The sequence below is a fragment of the Lytechinus variegatus genome, chromosome 9 (genome assembly GCF_018143015.1).
Source record: "Lytechinus variegatus isolate NC3 chromosome 9, Lvar_3.0, whole genome shotgun sequence".
In the NCBI taxonomy this organism is placed as follows: Eukaryota; Metazoa; Echinodermata; class Echinoidea; order Temnopleuroida; family Toxopneustidae; genus Lytechinus; species Lytechinus variegatus.
This window is the reverse complement of record NC_054748.1, coordinates 31,955,314-31,977,744: the sequence shown is the minus strand read 5'-3', so window position 1 is coordinate 31,977,744 and position 22,431 is coordinate 31,955,314. Positions and strand designations below refer to the sequence as shown.

At 34.2% G+C, this 22,431-nt stretch overlaps 3 protein-coding genes and 1 long non-coding RNA gene across 4 annotated transcripts in view; all 4 read right to left on the bottom strand.

Annotated features, from left to right (window-relative positions):
- Positions 1 to 788: 788 nt before the first annotated feature.
- LOC121421026 lies at positions 789 to 2,876 on the bottom strand. Its single transcript, XR_005970923.1, has 3 exons — positions 2,799 to 2,876; positions 1,723 to 1,794; positions 789 to 828 (listed from the first exon to the last, which is right to left on the bottom strand). It is a non-coding gene; the product is annotated as an uncharacterized LOC121421026 (long non-coding RNA).
- A 797-nt stretch (positions 2,877 to 3,673) lies between these two features.
- LOC121421978 (cell wall protein DAN4-like) lies at positions 3,674 to 7,377 on the bottom strand. The gene is made up of 5 exons (XM_041616778.1): positions 7,170 to 7,377; positions 5,565 to 5,698; positions 5,033 to 5,264; positions 4,569 to 4,682; positions 3,674 to 3,822 (listed from the first exon to the last, which is right to left on the bottom strand). The coding sequence occupies exons 1-5, from the start codon at positions 7,375 to 7,377 to the stop codon at positions 3,674 to 3,676; spliced, it is 837 nt and encodes a 278-aa protein (XP_041472712.1).
- A 185-nt stretch (positions 7,378 to 7,562) lies between these two features.
- Positions 7,563 to 12,387, bottom strand: LOC121421977 (fibropellin-3-like). The gene is made up of 6 exons (XM_041616777.1): positions 12,297 to 12,387; positions 11,854 to 11,973; positions 11,215 to 11,328; positions 10,101 to 10,214; positions 8,983 to 9,096; positions 7,563 to 7,765 (listed from the first exon to the last, which is right to left on the bottom strand). Exons 3-6 carry the CDS (start codon positions 11,264 to 11,266, stop codon positions 7,563 to 7,565), a joined length of 483 nt encoding a protein of 160 aa, XP_041472711.1. The 5' UTR covers positions 11,267 to 11,328; positions 11,854 to 11,973; positions 12,297 to 12,387.
- Positions 12,388 to 13,997: 1,610 nt separating this feature from the next.
- Positions 13,998 to 22,431, bottom strand: part of LOC121421976 (mucin-like protein) — a 31,581-nt gene continuing 23,147 nt past the window's right edge. Inside the window, exons 14-21 of the mRNA XM_041616776.1 lie at positions 20,727 to 20,913; positions 20,008 to 20,139; positions 19,221 to 19,313; positions 18,230 to 18,358; positions 17,877 to 18,002; positions 17,373 to 17,485; positions 15,104 to 15,323; positions 13,998 to 14,131 (exon numbers count right to left, since the gene is read on the bottom strand). Coding sequence (XP_041472710.1) covers positions 13,998 to 14,131; positions 15,104 to 15,323; positions 17,373 to 17,485; positions 17,877 to 18,002; positions 18,230 to 18,358; positions 19,221 to 19,313; positions 20,008 to 20,139; positions 20,727 to 20,913 — 1,134 coding nt within the window. The remainder of the gene's footprint in view (positions 14,132 to 15,103; positions 15,324 to 17,372; positions 17,486 to 17,876; positions 18,003 to 18,229; positions 18,359 to 19,220; positions 19,314 to 20,007; positions 20,140 to 20,726; positions 20,914 to 22,431) is intronic.

Sequence of the window (22,431 nt, the reverse complement as noted above, 5' to 3'; positions counted from 1 at the left end):
ACATATCCTATTCTAGGGAGGACTTTCCTTTATTATTCTCTTTATAAAGTGCAAATGTATTTTATGTAAACAGGCCAAAAAATATATATATAACATAATTGTTTCCTCTTTTGTATAATGCATACATGTACCTTAAAATTCCGAAAACACAAAACACTTAATGAAAACGATGAAATTATCACGTGAATAACTATAGTTCAAACATGACCAAAAAATCTATAAAAAGCTCGAACTCCACCTACGTATTATTGTTTCCCTTTTTGAAACATATTTTTTGAATATTTTGCAAGTAAAAAAATATGGGTTTCCTTGTATGATAGGCTAATCACAATTTAATAATATGCTGCGTTGTTGCAGGAGCGCACTTAGCACCATACCTTCGCGCATTGCATGAGCGCAGAAGGGCATTTTGCAAGCCTGGGCGTTTCTTCACCGACGGGATGCGCGGAACTGTGCTAAGGACGTTCCTGCAGCAATACAACGAAATAAAAATAAAATTAATTGAATTCACTTAGAAATGCTTAGCTTACAAAACAGGTTTATTCCATGATGATTAGAACAGTTCTAATGTCGATCTGGGTGACAATGAATAAGCATTTGTATATGGTCATTGTAGATGATAATCTCTTCCGTGGCGCACTGATGTTTTTATTACCCCGGCTTTAGGTCGGCTGTTTCCATTGCTTAGTGCCTTCAAGGAAACAATCCTGTCGGGTACCAATTTATTTTATCTGGGTTGAGTTCAAATCAAATGGATAAAAAGTGCTTGGATTGTTTGCAGATGCGACTTTAGTACCTGTAGTTTAACGGGCTCCGTTCGATGGCGCTCTGTAAACAATAAAGTTGTAAAAAAAATGAATAAAAAAAAGAAACCGAGATTTACCGCTGATTTATCATAATCATAAAGACAATAGACAAATAACCTACCAATGTAAACCTTACAATCTACTCTTTCATCTAAAATTTCTTAGGATTATTCCTGATTCACGCACGAGTGCGCAAAAAAATGAAGAAAGGATACAAAAAACCATTTGGTGGGGGCTATCTGAATTCGAAAAGAAAATGACATATCTAAAAAGCTAAATATCTACCCCTTTATTTGATACCTAAATCGAAGAAAATGTTCAAGAAATAAAAAAGTTTTGTTCCCTCGAAACAATGCTTATATTTCCACAATTTCATTAAATAAACGTGTTTTCACCGGTTTCCCACAAAAACTATCTCACGGTTAACAAAATATTTAATGCATGGTTGATCGTCAACGGAGTGTCCAGTGAGTCTGGACGATAGCCTGTAATGCCTCTTTATTTTTATGGAATTAAAGCCTTATTTCAAATAACCAGAACTTTGTTATTTCTTGTCTATTTTCTGTAATTGAGGTATGAAATCAAAGAGCAGATATTGAACTTCTTAAACATGTGATTTTTTTAAAAAAACCCAGATACAACCCATCAAGTGACTTTTTGGTATCCCCTCTTCAAATTGTCTTTGCTCAACCATGCGTGAATGAGAAAAAAATAAAGTAATTTTAGATGAAAGAGGAGATTCTAAGCTTTACAATGGTAGGTCATTTGTCTATTGTATATGTGATTAAGTTATGATAAATCATCGATAAATCTCGGTGGGACGCACTATACTAGTATATATAAATATATATATATATGATTTTTTATTTTAAAACCATATGGCGAACGTGGGGGTAAGGGGATAGAGGATACTTACTTCACGGCTGTCAAAGCTTCTCTCGCCATCAGCTACATATGGTAGAGCAAAGTTATCTGAAGCACCGGGTCTCTATTCATTAAAAGAACAAATCAAAGGTAATAATCAAAATAAAAAGAAATTGCCAAGACATTAAACAAAAATTGTTGACGACAGCATACTTATGTAGTGTTTACTCTACGTGCAACATTTTAACTATTTACCAAATTCTCACCTTTTTTTGAGGAGGTTGGGATTCTAAAGTGTTTATTTTTATTGATCAACCACATTACTATACACACGTGAATATATACTTCAACCAAAAACGTGTCTGACAAATTAGATATGAAAAGACTCCCTAGGAAACACACACAAAAAATTACAGAAAGTGGCAGGACTAGCAATATACATAATTTATTTGATTTACAAGTCTTACTGCATTCTAATAATTTTTAGCTTTGGAAATATGGTATCAGATACTTGAGGAATTAACTTATTTTGGATTACCTGCGAAAAAGGGTTTTTATTCCGCTTACATAATTATTCATCTCCATATTATAACTCGATATATCATGATTTACAATGAATAAGTATAATTTATTTTAATTGATTAATTATGAGTTAAATAATATCGAATTTAACTGTGTAAAACTGGATAAAACTTGAATTCACTTATATTAAAAATATCAATGATAATTCAATCTTCTTCATTGTTTTTTTTTGCAATCCCTATAAATTTCTAATGTATAATCTATGTTCTATATCACCATGATTTTTTTTCATGTAAATTTTTCGTGAGAACTTTTATTTTGCAAAGCAATATTAGGCTTTTCTAAAGGTTCCTAATTTCCATTATCGGTCTTTTCTAAAAGACGCACATTCTTTATGCATTGTTTATACTTTAACATTCTATACACAATCATGTACATTGCCGTTAATAAATGTGCCAGTATTTTTAAGAGAATTGAATAAATAAATGATCTCGATTCAACTATATGAAGAAAAACCAATAAAGAGAGTGAATGAAACAAAGAGAGAGAGAGAGATCAGGGGGGAGAAGGGGGTACAAAATAATTAAGAAGAAAAAAAAATCTTACCCGATAATAAATTATTTCACTTTCGGGGTTATCCATGCCTTGATATTGTCTAATCCGATCAACAGCCTTACCGATATCATACTGTCGTTGATCAAGAGAAGTTTCGATCGAGTAATCGTCTGATGAACGATCCAACTGTCGGTCAACGAACATACGCCGGTGCTCTGAGATGCGGTAGTTGCTAGGCTTACGCATCCTGTTGAATTACATTCAAAATTAATGTGTAAACATGGATTGGAATTTTTTTATAATATATTACACAAATATTATCTATCGTCGAAGGCATAGGTGATATAGAATTATAAGAAAGGGTACTTTTGAAACATTCTAACATGAAAAGTATTTACAAGTGTGAGCATTTATTTTAATGCCCGATTCAAATTATGTGTATTATTTGTTTTATGATAAAACTGGGCGTTGTTGCGTGCGCCTGTAGTCCAAGTTGTGGGAAAGTTACAAATTGATGCAGAGGTTCGAGCCCTGATCACGTCTTTCGGATGGTGACGTTAAAGGTCGGTCCCAGAGGTAAATAATCATACCTGATTGATACACGTCTGTCAAAAACTCAAAGTACACACAAAATTTTTGATATAGGAAGGTTAATCTTTATAATTTTTGGTGTGCAATCAAACCCATGACCAGTCAATTAAACTAGTCATTAGTATCAGTCGTTGGACAATATTTCTGCTAGCTATAACACATGTAAATGATTAGTCACGTGATAGAATTCAACCAATCGTTTCATTAGGATCAGTCTGACCAATTCATAACAGATAAAAACTTAAGTCAATTGCATCATATTATCACCGCAAGAAGAAAAAGGAAAAAAGTTAATATTTAAAGTAGGCTGCTTTAAATAATCATACAAATATAACTTACTCCCTCATTATCCTATTTGCCTGATCACGACGCACTGTCTGGACCATTATTAAACATGCGCAGATAACGAAGATCAGAGCTCCCGACATAGCACCAAGTATGATTCCAACAATAGCACCAGGTGATAGGCCAGTCCTACCAGAGACTATGGGGATAAATGAATATAAATGGATTCTGTTAGATTATATTGATATATATATATATTTATGATTGTGTGTTCTAATAATTTACCTACATGTACATGTATGAAACTTCAAGGTTATTATTTTCATATTTTTGAGTGTGAAACCGCTCGACCAATGGGAAATGCAAACTCACGTGGTTTGATATCATTGTAATTCAACAATTACAGGATAAAACAAAACTCTTAGCTAAAAAGTTCAAGAACCACCGGGATAAGATACAGAGAACGACCATAATGAGTTGAGCGCTCACACCTATGAGCGCCCATGCTGGAATTATGATAGAAAGCATGTAAAATAGAACAGGTAATCATGTGGTGGGAAATATATGTTTCCCTAATCTTTTCATTATACCTGATATACTCGCGATTTCAAAATATTTTTTTAAAGTATAAGTGACTAAGCAAGATATATTGAGGGATACTGATGGTCAATGCAAAATTTTAAATTCGACATTTTTGCTATGAATGAAAACTTTGACGATTATCACGCGTGAAATAAAGTTGTTGTTTTGTTAATTGGACAAAGTATTAAGCGGGGCCCGCTGGTAGAACAATTTTCATAACGGAAGTTGCTACCCTGGGTAACATATGACATTATTATTGTGTTCATGAGGGCCGTTTTTTCTTTCTTTTTTTTACAAATCTTACCAAAAGACTGATGACTGACTGCATTCAAGGTGATTTAAAAAAAATCAATTTATGCTTACATGTTGAACAGTCTTTTCCTGTGTAATCCTCCTGGCATGCGCAACTAAACGTATTGAATTCATCCGTGCAGTTCCCTCCATTTTTACAGGGGTTGTTCTCACAATTATCGATATCTAGTAAAATATGGCAAAGAATAATACCAGCGATGATTTAAGGACCGACCTCACAGTCATCGGTATCTCGTAAAACATATAAAGAACATACCAATATAACATTTTATTTTGTCTGTGTGTTTGTTGTTGTTTTTAGTGCCTGCCATATTTTGATGTTAGGAAGGGGGGGGGGGGGGGGGTTGAAAACACTAGAAGTAACATATTTGAGGCATTATATAATATTTTCAAAAAAGTTTTGTCCTTATAAACAGTCTTGAAGCAAATTATCATCACTTCTTTCATTTTTAGCTAAATAATGACTTATTTAACAGAAAGGTAATAAAGATTTATTTCTTTAAATGTGCACTTACTGTCTACTGCTAAGTCTTCGATGTAAAGGGAATCACCGGAGAACTGTAATGTCTCATTTGCAGGTGATAGATCAGTAGCTGATTCAGCAAGATTATCAGCGGAATCCTGAGATGGTGCTGTGAGACTGATTCGAAGATCACCGATCACACTACCAGTTTGGAAAGAAACTACCTCGCACGTGATACTGATGAGCTGAGTTGAATTTAAGCTTACATTCAAATACGTTGAAACCTGTGAATGGTAATGTTTATTTGAGATAGAAACGTGATGGTTAGTAGATTGAAATATAATGAAACATTTGTTACAAAAAATATATACTATTTTAAAAAGATGTCCTGATGATCGCACCTTTCAACAATGACCCTATTCCAAGAAGCATACACACAAATTACTAAAAATGCTCAAATCTAATAAAGTCAAGTAAATAAAATAGAATCTAATCCTATTTCATTTATTTTGACTTAACCTAATCTCATCACATTAAACGAATAAAAGCAATAACAAATAAATCAAATAGGTCTATTGCCTCACCACTCCACAAAAGACATATTCCAAATCCATAAAAGCGTCCGTAGACCGATCATTAAGTTCTTCTGTGAATACAAGCAGTACACCATTTCGGCTGTTGGCTGTGATCTCAATCCTGATGGTGCTTACGAACGTTTCTAATAAAAAAAAATATATATATAAATTGTAATATTGAAAATACCTGTGTGATGGACTTGTACTGCTCATGGGTTAACCAATTAGCGCTTTGTTTCAGACAAGTTTAGAGAGGAGATAATCAGGATTCTACAATTATGTTTTCATTCAATGCCAGATACGATCCCCTGAACAATATTTTCTGTTTTTTTAATAAGTGCACACGTAGTTACCAATAATGCATATAGCATTTAAATTCATTTTAAAGCAGGATAAAAGAGCATTGCAGAGCATTAAATACCTTGCTCACGGGCATATGTGCCGCAGCCGGGGATCGAAACTTGGACTTTCCATGTATAGCCAGGCGCCTTAGACCACTCGGCCAAAGCACAATTCAAGTGAAGAATCGATATAAGTTTGATGAAAACGACCATTCCTTTTAGTAATTTCCTTTTCATGATTTTACACATGAAGAGTATCATTGCCATTAAAGTTATGTAATTTTTATTTCTTTACTATAAGGAAGTGTGGTTTGCCCTTTTTATAGTTGAAATTACATGTACTTAATTTTTTTTAAGGAATTCATATGCTGCAGTCAATGCTTATATTAACTACAAATGCAGGTAATGTCACAAGTATCACGTGAGTCGACTAGAATGGTATTTAATTCATTCCCATGGTAATTTGAAAAGAGCAAAACTGTTACATAAGAGAGTAGAACTCAAGCCGCCGGTTGCTAAAGTAAATGAGTAAATTTAGATTCAGGGCATTTCATGAGGTAATTTGCAGGTAGAAGATGTAGAATAAAATGTATTGATATTTAGTTTGCTTTATTTCTTATTTATGATTCATTTTACTTCTGGGTTCCGTTTCATAAAGACATGTTATGGTAACAAATGCAAAATTCCTATTTCAGCCAATCAAATTGAAGGATTTCAGTAGCTTTTTAATTGCTGTAAAGCTCTCAAAGCAACATATATATATATTTACGAAATGGGTCCCTTTATATTTCATGAATGAGTGGTAGAACCAGAAGTAGAATCAAAACCAGAAGTAGTTGTAGACCTAGTATCTTCTGTAATAGTGACGCTAGGTTGTGTGATAGTTGTAGCTGACGGGCCCTCTGTGGCGGTGGTGTCTATTTCTTCCAGAAATGGATGAATTGGTGAATTGGACGTCATTTTGTCACGATGATGATGATAAAAACAATAATAATGATGATGATAATAAGCATGATAATAATAATGATTATGATAATAACACTAATAATAATGATAATGATGATAATAATATTAGTATTGATATCACATGGACTATTCAACATGTTCAATGGCGCATTATGTACGTTACCCTGACTTTTACTCCAAAAATAATTTGATTAAATAATTGATCATTGACGGTTATATATGTGTGTATATATTTTCGCTTTTACGGGCAGAAACATGAAAATGTGTTGACAATAATTTTCTAAATCGATTTTCCTTCTGAACATACCAAGTGAGGTGATAGTTGATGAATGAGTGGGAGAATGAGAAAGAAAAGGAGTTGTAGACCTCGTACCGTCTGGATTAGTTGTTCTAGGTTGTGTGGTAGTTGTAGCTGACGAGCCCTCGATGGCGGTGGTGGCAGTTGTAGTGGAAGAGGTAGTGGTGGTGGCGGCTATATCTTCCAGAAATGGATGAGTTGATGAATTGGATGTCATTTTGTTACGATAATAGTGATGATCATCATGATAGTGATATTGATAATATAAATGATAATAATGATAATAATAACAAATTGAAATTATATGGTCTATTGAATAGTGCTTACGTGCATAGACTTACTATACATCACCTTTTTTATATTTACTCCAAATAATTTAATTAAATTATCGATTATCATAGTTTATATCCGTGCACACATTTTTACTTTTACGGGCAGAAACATAAATGCAAAATGTGTTGATATACAATTTCTTAATTCATTTTCCCTTCTGAACATACCAGGTGAAGATATCGTTGTTAGATAAGTGGTAGAATCAGAAACAGAAGTCGTTGTGGAACTAGTATCTTCTGGAATAGTTGGCGTGGGTTGTGTGGTAGTTGTAGCTGACAAAATAGAGATTGCACGATTAATTGGATGTCATTTTGTAACAATAATAATGAAGAAATAATAGTAATGATAATAATAATGATGATAATAATGATAACAATATTGTAAATAGTAGTAATGGTAATGATAATAATTACACTAATTATTATCATAAACAAAACAATCATGTCATTTAAAATTTATGATTATGTAATAGCCTATTCAATGATGCACTATATTGTCCAGACATTTACTCGAATGTAATTACCATAATGATCTCTGACGCTTATATGCAATCTTTTCACTTTAAAGATATTAAGCTACATTCCTACACATAAGGTGCAATCATTTTGATGCACACAAATTAGAAATTGCCTTACTCTGATTTGGATTAATCTTGGTCACTATTATAATAAACCCCTCATAAAAAGTTTGGAAATCCGAGTTTCCTTCAAAAGATCATTTAATTCTATTTAAAATGACACATGCTTGTTATGATCATGCCATCACGAAAAGGGCAGGATTCAAAAGAGTTGGATAAATCCTGAATTGAAAAACTGCAAAACAAGCTGAAATGGTCATGAAGGGTCGATAAAGAATATGATTCTTTTGTCTGTGTCAATAAAGATGAAAATCCAACCAATTCAAGCCCCTGCTTCTTCATTTTGTTTAACAGGCTGAAATGTCTACTCTTAAAGGTATTGTTTAACTTTGTGAGCAGCTGATTTAAGAAATTCTCAAACCAAGATGAAACATATGTACATGTGCATGTATTAGAACTAATAAACCCTGAACACAACCATTATTGAGAATGAAAAGCTAAAACTACAAGGCAAACCCCGAACTTGTAAATAGGCGTCTCATAGACACCTTAATAGTACACATAAGTGTATGGGATGAAATTCAGATGGTGTTTCCGGTCACTTTATATTTCAAATTTTGAAGCACTAAATATTTATTTTCGAACGCAATTTTTTCTGGGCTTCATTTTTGTAACATATCACAGACACAGGTGACAAGTGTGACCTTCTCGCTCAGATTTTTTAAAAGTCAAACCAATGTTAACTAATCACTTTGATTTCAAATTAAGACATTGTACCTGGATTGGCATTAAGGTACGCGTACTTATAGCCACTCTCTTAGTTTAGTTCAAATAAAAAGGTGAGAATCGACCACTCTCTTGTCCCTTAACCTCTCTATAGATCGCGCTACTATTTTTTTATGGGTCAATTACCTATTGTGCAATTGGTTCCAGTATAACCAGGTGCGCAGGTACAGTTATACATGTTGATCCCGTCTATGCAAGTCGCTCCATTTTGGCAAGGATTCGATTCACACTCATCGATTTCTACATACGTAAAAAAAGGTAACGTAAGATCGTTAGAGTCAAACAAAATAGGAAAGGACACGAGTGAGAAATGCATGAACAGGAAGCAGGAAAGTAAAAGGAGTAAAAGAAGAATAAGAAGAAGAGGAAGAAAAAAGAAGGAGGAGGAGGAGAAGAAGAGGGAGAAGAAGAAGAAGAAAAAGAAGGAGAAGAAGAGGAAGATCAAGAAGGAAAGGAGAAGGGGCAGGAGGAGACCATGACTAAAAAGAAGAAAAGAGAAAAGGGATGATAAAAAGAATAATGATAGAAAGAAAAGAGAAGATATAGAAAAGCAAAGCGAATAACAAACACATAAGAGAACAAACTAAAAAGAGCGAAGACTTTAAGAGGGAGAAAGAAGAGAAGTACACGGAAGAAGATGAAAATCCAACCAATTCAAGCCCCTGCTTCTTCATTTTGTTTAACAAGCTGAAATGTCTACTCTTAAAGGTATTGTTTAACTTTGTGAGCAGCTGATTTAAGAAATTCTCAAACCAAGATGAAACATATGTACATGTGCATGTATTAGAACTAATAAACCCTGAACACAACCATTATTGAGAATGAAAAGCTAAAACTACAAGGCAAACCCCGAACTTGTAAATAGGCGTCTCATAGACACCTTAATAGTACACATAAGTGTATGGGATGAAATTCAGATGGTGTTTCCGGTCACTTTATATTTCAAATTTTGAAGCACTAAATATTTATTTTCGAACGCAATTTTTTCTGGGCTTCATTTTTGTAACATATCACAGACACAGGTGACAAGTGTGACCTTCTCGCTCAGATTTTTTAAAAGTCAAACCAATGTTAACTAATCACTTTGATTTCAAATTAAGACATTGTACCTGGATTGGCATTAAGGTACGCGTACTTATAGCCACTCTCTTAGTTTAGTTCAAATAAAAAGGTGAGAATCGACCACTCTCTTGTCCCTTAACCTCTCTATAGATCGCCCTACTATTTATTTTTTGGTCAATTACCTATTGTGCAATTGGTTCCAGTATAACCAGGTGCGCAGGTACAGTTATACATGTTGATCCCGTCTATGCAAGTCGCTCCATTTTGGCAAGGATTCGATTCACACTCATCGATTTCTACATACGTAAAAAAAGGTAACGTAAGATCGTTAGAGTCAAACAAAATAGGAAAGGACACGAGTGAGAAATGCATGAACAGGAAGCAGGAAAGTAAAAGGAGTAAAAGAAGAATAAGAAGAAGAGGAAGAAAAAAGAAGGAGGAGGAGGAGAAGAAGAGGGAGAAGAAGAAGAAAAAGAAGGAGAAGAAGAGGAAGATCAAGAAGGAAAGGAGAAGGGGCAGGAGGAGACCATGACTAAAAAGAAGAAAAGAGAAAAGGGATGATAAAAAGAATAATGATAGAAAGAAAAGAGAAGATATAGAAAAGCAAAGCGAATAACAAACACATAAGAGAACAAACTAAAAAGAGCGAAGACTTTAAGAGGGAGAAAGAAGAGAAGTACACGGAAGAAGATGAAAATCCAACCAATTCAAGCCCCTGCTTCTTCATTTTGTTTAACAAGCTGAAATGTCTACTCTTAAAGGTATTGTTTAACTTTGTGAGCAGCTGATTTAAGAAATTCTCAAACCAAGATGAAACATATGTACATGTGCATGTATTAGAACTAATAAACCCTGAACACAACCATTATTGAGAATGAAAAGCTAAAACTACAAGGCAAACCCCGAACTTGTAAATAGGCGTCTCATAGACACCTTAATAGTACACATAAGTGTATGGGATGAAATTCAGATGGTGTTTCCGGTCACTTTATATTTCAAATTTTGAAGCACTAAATATTTATTTTCGAACGCAATTTTTCTGGGCTTCATTTTTGTAACATATCACAGACGCAGGTGACAAGTGTGACCTTCTCGCTCAGATTTTTTAAAAGTCAAACCAATGTTAACTAATCACTTTGATTTCAAATTAAGACATTGTACCTGGATTGGCATTAAGGTACGCGTACTTATAGCCACTCTCCTAGTTTAGCTCAAATAAAAAGGTGAAAATCGACCACACTCTTGTCCCTCAACCTCTCTATAGATCGCCCTACTATTTATTTTTTGGTCAATTACCTATTGTGCAATTGGTTCCAGTATAACCAGGTGCGCAGGTACAGTTATACATGTTGATCCCGTCTATGCAAGTCGCTCCATTTTGGCAAGGATTCGATTCACACTCATCGATTTCTACATACGTAAAAAAAGTAACGTAAGATCGTTAGAGTCAAACAAAATAGGAAGGGACATGAGTGAGAAATGCATGGGCAGGAAGCAGGAAAGTAAAAGGAGTAAAAGAAGAAGAATAAAGAAGAAGAGGAAGAAAAGAAGACGAAGAAGGAGGAGAAGAGGGAGAAGAAGAAGAAAAAGAAGAAAAAAAAGGAGGAAGAAGAAGAAGGAAAGGAGAAGGGGTAGGAGGAGAGCATGACTAAAAAGAAGAAGAGAGGAGAAAAGGGATGATAAAAAGAATAATGATAAGAAGAAAAGAGAAGATATAGAGAAAAGCAAAGCGAATAACAAACACATAGGAGAACAAACTAAAAAGAGCGAAGACTTTAAGAGGGAGAAAAAAGAGAAGTACACGGAAGAAGTTTAAATTAGAATTAGTAGTAGTAGTAGTCGTAGTAGTAGTAATATTATAATGTAAGTAATCGAAGTATTAGAAGTAGAAGTATTCATATTACAAGCAGAAATACATACAAGGAAAATCCTTACCTATACAAGAGTCATTTCCAGTTCCTGTGAAACCGTCATCACAAGTGCAATAGTAGCTTCCATATGTATTTGTACAGTCCCCATTACTACACACGTCTGTTGCATTACATTCATTGGTATCTAAGAAAGAAATATTTTTTTTTAGAATAAGATACATTTTTCTATCAGTCGATTTGCAGTAAAAATACCTCCAAATGTCCTAAGAACGGAGTTTTGCTTATTAGTAATTAACCTAAACGTACAAATGATTTAGGAAGGAGACAAACTATATGTTTTATCGCGGTAAGGGGGAAGCACGGGCCCGCTGTCCCCCCCCCCCCAACTCCCCCACCCCCAGCCCTCCCTGGACCTCTGGATCCGACAGTGATGACACCCAACCTCTTTAAAGAGAAGGAACAGCGGTAAAGTAAGGTAACGGAGCGTGTTATGTAGATGAAACATACCACTGCATGTAAACCCATCATCATCGAGCTCAAAGCCAGGATTACAAGAACACGAGTAATTTCCAGGTGAGTTGATACACGTTTGGTTACATGTATGATTCCCGAGACACTCATTGATATCTAAAACAAACAAAAATACAAAGAGAAGACCATTAATTATTGAAAAGCGATAAGTTTGACTCCTACTAAATTAATGTTCAATGACGTCCTATCATGAATATGGGTTATTACAGGGTTGGGAGTATTAAGTTCAGGTCAGTACCAAGGAGGTAGGGGCAGGCCGAGGACCGCCTCCTTAGATATTCCAAGTGGTAATAAAATATATAGGAGTATAGAAATGATAACAGGAGGAAAAAGAAAGTAGAAGTTTCTAAAAGGTAATTAAAAAAAAGAAGAGTGTGATGAGGAGGCTTCGGGCGACTGCTGGACAACTGGGCGTTGTGGCGTGCGCCTGTAATCCAAGCTGTGGGGAGGTTACAAATTGACACAGAGGTTCGAGCCCTGGTCACGTCTTTCGGAAGGTGACGTCAAAGGTCGGTGCCAGACGTAAATAATCATATATGATTGATACACGTCTGACAAAACTCAAATACACACACGCTAAAGCAAGAATGATAACGACATAGTGCCGTGGGCACATGCATCAGGATTGATACCAGCTACAAAAATTAAAGGTCAAGTCCACCTCAGAAAAATGTTGATTTGAATTAATAAAGAAAAATCAGACAAGCACAATGCTGAAGATTTCATCAAAATCGGATGTAAAATAAGAAAGTTATGACATTTCAAAGTTTCGCTTATTTTTAACAAAATAGTTATATGAACGAGCCAGTTACATCCAAATGAGAGAGTCGATGATGTCACTCACTATTTCTTTTGTTTTTTATTGTTTGAATTATACAATTTTTCAATTTTTACGAATTTGATGATGAGGACCTCCTTGCCTGAAGCACAAAATGTTAAAATAATGAAATTCCACGTGTTCAGGGAGGAATGAACCTTCATTTCACATGACAATGACAAGAAAATCAAAATATTTCATATTTCAAACAATAAAAAACAAAAGAAATAGTGAGTGACATCATCAACTCTCTCATTTGGATGTAACTGGCTCGTTCATATAACTATTTTGTTAAAAATAAGCGAAACTTTGAAATGTCATAACTTTCTTATTTTACATCCGATTTTGATGAAATTTTTAGTGTTGTGCTTGTTGAATTTTTCTCTTTTTGTTGGGTTGGACTTGTCCTTTAACGTGCCATAGCTGCCAAGAAGTAATCATTACTGAAAAATGATAAAAGAGTACTGGTGGTTTCATGCAATTTCTGAACTCAAGTTTCGGCTATGTGTTTTCGTATGGTATTTTGCAAACATAATGATTTTTAATTATACTGAATTTAAGCCTTTAAAATACTGAAATGTTCTCGATTTAGTTGGTATCTCTGACATGCACATTTGACAGACAATACGTTTAGCCATAATTTGGAAAAGACTTTACTGCAATGACATATAACAGTAGAATTTGTCAATTATCAACTCACTGTTTGAATAACAAGTAGGCACACCTAACATGCCGAGAGTGAAATAAATCAAGTGTGTTAAGAGTATCACACATGTATGCACAAGGTAATACCTATATTTTCGCTTTAGGGAGAGGGGTATTCATGGTTTGTATAATAAAGATCTATATCTGGTAACTCGTTACCCACCTATGCAAGAAGCATCCCCGTATCCGAGTTGGAAACCCACAGAACAGGTACAAAAATAGCTACCGTCTGTATTTGTACAGTTACCATTACTACACACATCCGTAGAAAGCTCACATTCGTTGGTATCTGTAAAACAGGAGAAGGTGAAGTTGGTAATGATGTTGTTGTTGATTGTGGCGATAATGATGATGTTGTTGTTGATTGTGGCGATAATGATGATGTTTTTGTTGTCGTTAATGTTGTTGATGATGATGATGATGACGATGATGATGATTGGTGTTGATTGTGAGGATGGTGATAATGTTGATTAAAATAATGATAATGGAGATGAAGGAGATGATAATGATGATGGAGGAGAAAAGGATGTGGAGGGAGGAGAGGAAAAGGAAAAGGATTATAAAAGAAGAATCAAGAGAAAGAAGGGAAAAACATAACCATGATAAAATATACAGCCTGGTATAATACAACATTCATTTTAATCGATCTGTGTCTCGCTCTTCGCGTCCCTCTTTATTTCCTTTCAAATCAATCAATAAAAAAATTACACATTTAGTCAAAATACAAGACAATAAAATCATCACCATTTATTGAAAATATGTTAAAGTCTAAGATTAATACCGAAAATTTTAAGCACTCTTTATTTTACTCAGCGATTTTAGTTTGGAACAACTTGCCATTTAATTTGAAACAGTCAAAATCTTTATCAATCTTTAAACAGAAACTTAAAGTGCATCTTTTTAAATTTCAAGTTTTATTATTGCCTCAACTTTTATGTCTATCTACTTAATCTTATTTATATGTACTGCTTTGTCTGTAATTTTTATAATTCGTATCATGCTTTTAACGATGCCGTATGTTTGCTACTCTGTTTTCTGCTATGATATGGGTTAAGTTATTTAGAATATTTCTGTGTATATTTCATATGTATTTAAATGGGTTTTTTTGTACTTGTTTTTATCATGTATTCCAGGGCCCCACGGGAGACCAGTTTATTGCTGAGTGGGCTACCCTGGTTAAACATATTGAAATGAATTAATAAATAATAAGTAATATTGAAAATTAGGACTTCTGCGTAACAAACCTTTTAGGAATACCTACCCTCGGGCGTAACTTTATGGTTTGGTTCAATGAGCCGTGAGCTTGGAAGAAGTTCCATGAAAATATTCTCCAGATCAGATTCGGTCAGTGACGAGTCGGGTTTCAGGTCTACCCGGAAGGAAATCTGAAGAAAACTTCCTACCAAGCTGTAGTTCTGTACAGATACGGCCTGTAACTCGTCTTCACTTAGTTCTGATGACGTGTTGAGGTAACGCAAGACCTTAAAAATAATGAAGAGAGAGTAATTTCGATTTAAAGAACATATCGTTATTTTGATCTTCGAGACTTGCAGAAGCTTTGAATGTATTTCACACACCGGAACGTGCCAAACAAATTGCGAAAAATACCTTTCTTTCAAACTCTCTCATGACAATTGTTGATGGACGGAACTGCTTATTTGAATCAGTTTTTATACATTATGTTATACTTAATTTTGTTCCGAGAATCGTTTACATTATCACACAACAATATTTTGACAGCAGATTATTATTCCTATCTTGCTTTTTTTAAATAAAAATGATTAAACGCCTTTTCCTAAAATTTTCAGTCAAAAATCAATAAAGAAAAACCTATAATGCTTTGAATATTGAATGCCAGCCAGAACGGGACATATGATTATATGAGAGATAAAATGAACATTATTCCAATTGTATTTCGACTATATTGATATTCAAATGCGTGTGTGTGTGTATTTGAGTTTTGTCAGACGTGTTTCAATCAGTAATAATTATTTACATCTGGGACCGACCTTTAACGTTCCATCCGAAAGACGTGACCGGGGCTCGAACCTCCGCTTCAATTTGCAACTTCCCCACATAGCTTTGATTACAGGCGCACGCCACAACGCCCATGATAAATTATAATAATAATAAAAAAATATCATTGATATTGCTCAGTTACCGCACCATAAGAGTATTACTGAAAATATAGACGTGTTTTAACCATACTAACTTTAGATGATTCCCATAAATGAAAAAAAGTCAAATGAGCTGGTGCCGCTGGACAATGTGTTTCGTTAAAACACAAGTAGAAAATCAGACGTAAGTCCCAAATACGCGCTGTTGATTGGTTGAAACTTAAGTTACATTTTTCTTCAGTTCATTGCATCTCTTTCTGCAAAGGGAACCTGTTCAAACAAACCCCATGAAACAAATCTGATGGAAATTTGATTTTCAACTAATGAAATTCACGTATTATGATATTGTGATTTATTATTTTGTGTTGCGTTTAAACTTGATTTTTTCTGCAACGGGCCCTAGGAGAGGTTTACACAAACATTTAAGTCCGATCTAGACTTTTAATTCTCAGATTCACGTGCTGCGATTAATTCGCTTCGCCACATTGATCAGATCACGATCATTGGACGCGGTATTGCCCGATGAGATTACGCGTTATATGAAAAGTGTAGTTGCAAAAAGGGGTTAGGTCCACTTTGGACAATTCCGAGAAAAAACATGTTTTTAATTCTCACTTATTACAATATTCTAATGAGAAAATAAATTGTCACGATGTACTACCCTATCATATGAATGTAAAATTGGGTACAAAAGAAATCTACCCGTCTTCAATATTTTTATATTTATTTTCAAAAAAAATATTATTGTGGACCTAACCCTTTTAGCAAGTAAACTTAAATGATTCCAATCTCTTTTGATTAAAAAAGTGATATTTCTTTGCAATTTTCATTCGCATTTTTATTTGAATTTCATATTGTCTTTGGTATCATCAGAGTGACTAAAAATTTAGAGGTTTTATAGACAGAAAAAAAAAATATGATAAATTGACCTAACCCCTTTTGACAAATGAGTTTTTTACAAGAGTTTAGTTGCAAAAGGGACTAGGTCCGCTCCAAGAAAACCATTTTTTAATTCTCCCATATCGAAATATTCTTATGCGAAACTGAATTTTCATGACAGCCTACCATGGAAACATAAAATTAGGTAAATGAGAAATCTACCTGTATTCCGTGTTGACCTAACTCAATTTTGCAACTAAACTGAAATGGACTTAACCCCTTTTGAAAAAGTGTTTTTTTTTTGCCATTTAAGTTTACTTTTTAATAGGAATTTCAACTTTTCTTTGGAATCATCTTATAGAGCTACTAAAAATCTATACATTAAGACATAACGATCAAATTTGATGAAAAATGGACCCAACCCCTTTTGCAAGTGAGCTATTCATATATCACTTGCACGTAGGCCCTCAACGCGAATTTTAACCAGATCTAAACCTTTGTAAAATGAAGCCTTTCGAGAAAAAAAAAACTTACATCTTGTGCCAATTTCTGCTGGATTTCTTGGGAGTCAATTGTCTCTGGGTAGGTAACAACGTCAAGCCCGTTGATAAATGAAAAACGGACGTTGAGTGACAGCGTCACTGCACCTATTTTATACAATCAACAAGAATGTTACAGATTGATTCATTAGTATCATTATCAATATTATAATTATTAGTATCATTACTATCATTATTATGAGTATTATTATTGCCATTACCATTATCATCAACATCGTTGTTGCTGTTTTATTTGGCATTTCAAATACATAAAGAATACAAAGTTACAACAAGTTAAACAAGAACAATCCCAATGTTGCATGATAAAGACAATAAGACCTGGGAGAGGGTTGGAGATGCTGCCTGGGTAAAGAAAAGATATAGAAAGTACTCATCTCCTTTTTATTAACTCTTAATTAATCATTATTATCTTTTTTTAAGTATTATTTAAACACGAATATAATGTGACAAATGTAAAACATAAGAATATTTTTCCTACCTAGACAAACTCCATCGACTTCTGTTGTATTTTCCTTGCATACGCATGAGAAGTTACCCAGTGTGTTCACACAGTTGAATTTAGTCTTGTTGCAATTATCCAAGTTACGTTCACATTCGTTGATGTCTAAATTATAAATTAAATAAAGTATATGAATGAAAAAGAAAATCTATCAATGCATAAATGAATAAACAAATAAGAAGATTAACAGATAAATACCATCATAAATTATTAGATGAATAGAATAATGAATAAAAAATAGGTAGATAAAAAATAAGTAATAAAAATTAAATAAATTTTAAAACAATAACTGAATAAGTCAAGAATATAGCAACTAGTTCATATTTGTTTACCTCGACACTCTTTTGGCGACATGTTTTCATATCCAGAATGGCAAGTACAATTATAATCTCCTGGTAGGTTTTTGCACATAGCTATATCAGGTGGACACTGGTTTACACCAGCCAGACATTCATCAAAATCTGAAAATAGAATAAAAGGATGAAAGTGAAATTCAATTCAAGTTTTAATTTCAATTACAATTTCCAAAATCGCATAATTGCTCTATAATACTGCAATAACGAATTACCTCAAAACATATCATTCAGTTATTATTTCGCGTTTTAATATCAGAATAATTCTTAATTATCTTAAACTGCTAAAATTAACGGGGTTTTTGTTTCCTTCTCATTAAGATATAAGCCCGCAATGATGCCACAAGCAACACAATAACACTGATTCCAAATCGATCAAAGTGTGTCGTTGAAAATAATGTAATTCTTTTGAACTGACTGTAGTAGTATTAGTCGATGTGACTCACTGATCTCTCTAGGGGAGAGATCAGTGATATGACTGCTACCTGATCTCACGTTTTACCAACGAACGTAGAGGGCGGTATATTTTCTCATTAAGATATAAGCCTCCAGTGATGCCACAGTAGACACAATAACCCTGATTCCAAACCGTTCAATGTATGTCATCGGATATAATGTAATTGATCGTTTGATCGGACTGTAGTAGGATTAGTCGCTGTGACTGCCACCTGATCTCACGTTTTACCAACGAACGTAGAGGGCAGTATATTTTCTCATTAAGATTTATGCCTAATGTAATTCTTTTGATCGGATTGTAGTAGGATTAGTCACTGTTACTGCCATATGATCTAACATTTTGAACGAACGTAGAAGGCAGTATTTTCTCATTAAGATATAAGCCTACAATGATGCCACAGTCAACACAACATCATTGATTCAAAATCGGTCAATGTGTGTCGTTTGAAATAATGTATTTGTATTGACCGTAATTTATTAGTTGCTGTGACTGCCGCCTGATCTAACATTTTACCTGTACACGATCCATTTATGAGCTCAAAGCCTGGCTCGCAAGTACAGTTTTCAGATCCTGTGGAATTCATTAGTTCCTCAGTACAGGATATATCTAAAGAAGTAAAGTATTTAAAAAAATAATATGTAAAGAAATTGAACTGTGATGTTAAGGGTATTTTTAACTATTATCGTAATTATAACCTTTTAAATATTGATTTTACTATTAACAGCATTGAGGTTTTCTCCAATTCTCATTACTAATAATATGATATTACTATAGAAATGACCATTATCAGTTTTGTTATAATATCATCAGTATAAGCATCCAATTTGTAACCTATTAATTTTGTCGTTTTAGAATTACACAACTTCTTCTTCTTCTTCCCTTCTTATTCTTCTTCTTTGTCTTCTCCATCTTCTTCATCTACTTCTACTTTTATTTTACTACTACTACTAATACTACTACTACTATTAATACTACTACTCCTACTACTATTGCTACTACTTCTACTACTACTACTACTACTATGGCTACTACAAACTACTACTACTATTCTATTATCTTACTATTTCTTACAACGACGACGAAGATGATAATTTTGTTATTTAATTTCTGTCTGCTTACACACTCACCAACATAAATCCACCCACCAATCAATTTACCCACGCACACACCTACGAAATTCCCCTCTTTTTCACACACACGCGCGCACAAACACACCCTCACCTAGGTACCAAACCCCACATACACCCTACCCCAATTCACACCAGGTTTTATCCTTACAGACTCCCACACATTGACTTACCGATAGGCCTACATGAATGTTGATCAAGGCCAAGCCTATAGCCTGGTTTACAAGAACATGTGTAGGAACCCAAATCATTTTCACAAATCTGGTCACATTCGTTGGTGTCATCTTCAGCACATTCGTTGAAGTCTTAACGAATGAAGATGGGAGATATGAGGAAATATTGTTATTGTATGCAATTGTAAATCATTTTTGGGACAAAGGAAATCAATTATACATCACATATTCTACGCATGATGATAGCTCACTCTTTATTAAACAAAAAAGAGTGCAATATTATTGTTCATCACTTCAAGAGAACTTTCCGATACAGGCTGTGTACTTATTTATCATGCATTTGTGATTCTCTCACGAGTACCGATTCCCATGGAAAAGTAATCCAAATACTGGAAACGCAATAGCTAATTTTTCATGTCCTCGTGCAAGAAAAACATAATTTTAAGGAATAGCTTTATAAAAAAAAACATTCTAACCACTTTGTGCATTAGAGAAAATGAAAGAGTTGTCCATTCGCTACCTCACAATGATACCACCAATGTAGCCATTTTAAAGTCCACGTACAAGCAATGACTTCACTGTGTTACAACTTTTTGAAAATCAATAACTCTTAATGATAATGCGACATTTTCAAACCTTACCCATCTGTCTCTCTATTTTGTTTCCCTTTTCCTCTAAAAACAACTTTCCCTTATTGGTTGGGTTCTCTTATAACTCACCGAAGCAATTACTCCCGTTGCCTGTCAATTGAGGAGGGCAGGGCCCGCATCTGTATTCTTCCTCTGAGGACGGGGGCTCATCGTAGCAGATAACCCCCTCATAACAAGGCCCGCTACCCTCACATGCATCGTAGTCAACGTCACAGTGGTCACCTGACCACCCACCAGTGCAGTTGCACGTGACCACCTGTAATATCATTACATTCATGTAGACAAAAAAAATCGTTGATTTCTATGCTCTTTTAAATGTGAATGCTTTGAGTGAACTTAGTTCATGAAAAATGCTGAAAAGGTCTCAAACTATGTGTGTTTAATGAATAATTAACAACTGTTGAAGAATATCATACCTGCAGATGAAACACATATGTGATTGTGATTGTGGGTTGGAATGAGAAAACGTGTTGACAACAGACAAGATGACGAGTTGTTGAAAATTGGCGACGCGGCTTGTTGGAGATTAAAAGACAAAATGATGAATATTCGAAACTCGGCTGGTTGACCTGTTTAGGACAAGATAAGACGACGAGCTTGGAAAGACAGCTTGTTTTGGACATGGACAAATATATATGAAGAGTTGTTGAACCTTGCAAAGGGGGCTTTCCGAGTTCCGTCATCTTTTCCCAAACTATTTTGCTTTCAGAGTTCCAACAACTCGTCTTTTCGTCACTTAACTCGTCTTTTCATTATCTCGTCATCTGGAATATACTTAACCCTAAAAAGACTGGGGGGGCCTTTTAGGCCCCCCTGTACATAAATCGCGATTACTTTTTTGCACATGACGCGTTTGCGCCGCCATTTCATGCCTTCTTTCTTTTGAGTTTTGCGCAACTTTTGATACCAAATTTGTATACCCCCATGCCGCGGTTGCGGAGTTACGTAACATTTTCGTATCACATGTCACGTAAGAAATTGAAATTTGTATTCGTTTGTGTGTAAAGTGTATGGTATTTGAATGAATGTTATACACATTGTTTTCTAACTACATTTTTATTTGTTTCTTTCTATATCATGTCACTTGTGAATTCAAGTAGCAGTTCTAGGATATGAAAATAATGAAAAACATTGCATAAAAAAAGAAAGACATAAGAAACGCAAAATAAAGAAATACATAAGAAATTAAAATCAAAGAAAAACATAAGAAAAGTAGTGCAAAATACCAGAATCGCTTGCACAACTATATTTAGTAATTACTAATTTGCATAAGCATATCTAATAATTCAAGCATGAAACAACACAATTCCATGATAAACAACCTCTTCTTACAGCTGAAAACCTTGAAACAGGAATTTATGGACCGCAATAAGTACCAAAATATGAAAAATTCAATTTTTTGATAAAAATTTGCATATTCACATAATTAATTATGAATATAATTTGCATAAATTATGTGATATCTCTTATGCTTTGTTTTCACCAGCTAGTGTACATGTAACACATCACTTGTTTATCTTCCAAGATTGCTTTGGCTCATTGCAAGAGAGTGTAATGCAATAAAACATGCCAAATGTTGTATTTCTCTACATAACGCGTGTAGAGTACTTATTTGCATATTTAGTAATTACTAATTTGCATAAGCATATCTAATAATTCAAGCACGAAATAACACAATTCCATGATAAACAACCTCTTCTTACAGCTGAAAACCTTGAAACGGGAATTTATGGACCGCAATAGGTACCAAAGTATGAAAAATTCAATTTTTTTA

What these genes read in the sequence shown, in the direction of transcription:
- LOC121421977 (XM_041616777.1), bottom strand. Translation starts at nt 11,266, where the DNA reads ATGTATAACTGTACCTGCGCACCTGGTTATACTGGAACCAATTGCACA. An exon ending in TGGAACCAATTGCACAATAG is followed by an intron (nt 9,097 to 10,100) that starts GTAATTGACCAA and finishes TTACGTATGTAG; the next exon opens with AAATCGATGAGTGTGAATCG. An exon ending in TGGAACCAATTGCACAATAG is followed by an intron (nt 7,766 to 8,982) that starts GTAATTGACCCA and finishes CTATTTTGTCAG; the next exon opens with CTACAACTACCACACAACCC.
- LOC121421978 (XM_041616778.1), bottom strand. Translation starts at nt 7,377, where the DNA reads ATGACATCCAATTCATCAACTCATCCATTTCTGGAAGATATAGCCGCC. An exon ending in ATCAACTATCACCTCACTTG is followed by an intron (nt 5,699 to 7,169) that starts GTATGTTCAGAA and finishes TTTTTTTATTAG; the next exon opens with AAACGTTCGTAAGCACCATC. An exon ending in AGGAAAAGACTGTTCAACAT is followed by an intron (nt 3,823 to 4,568) that starts GTAAGCATAAAT and finishes TTATCCCCATAG; the next exon opens with TCTCTGGTAGGACTGGCCTA.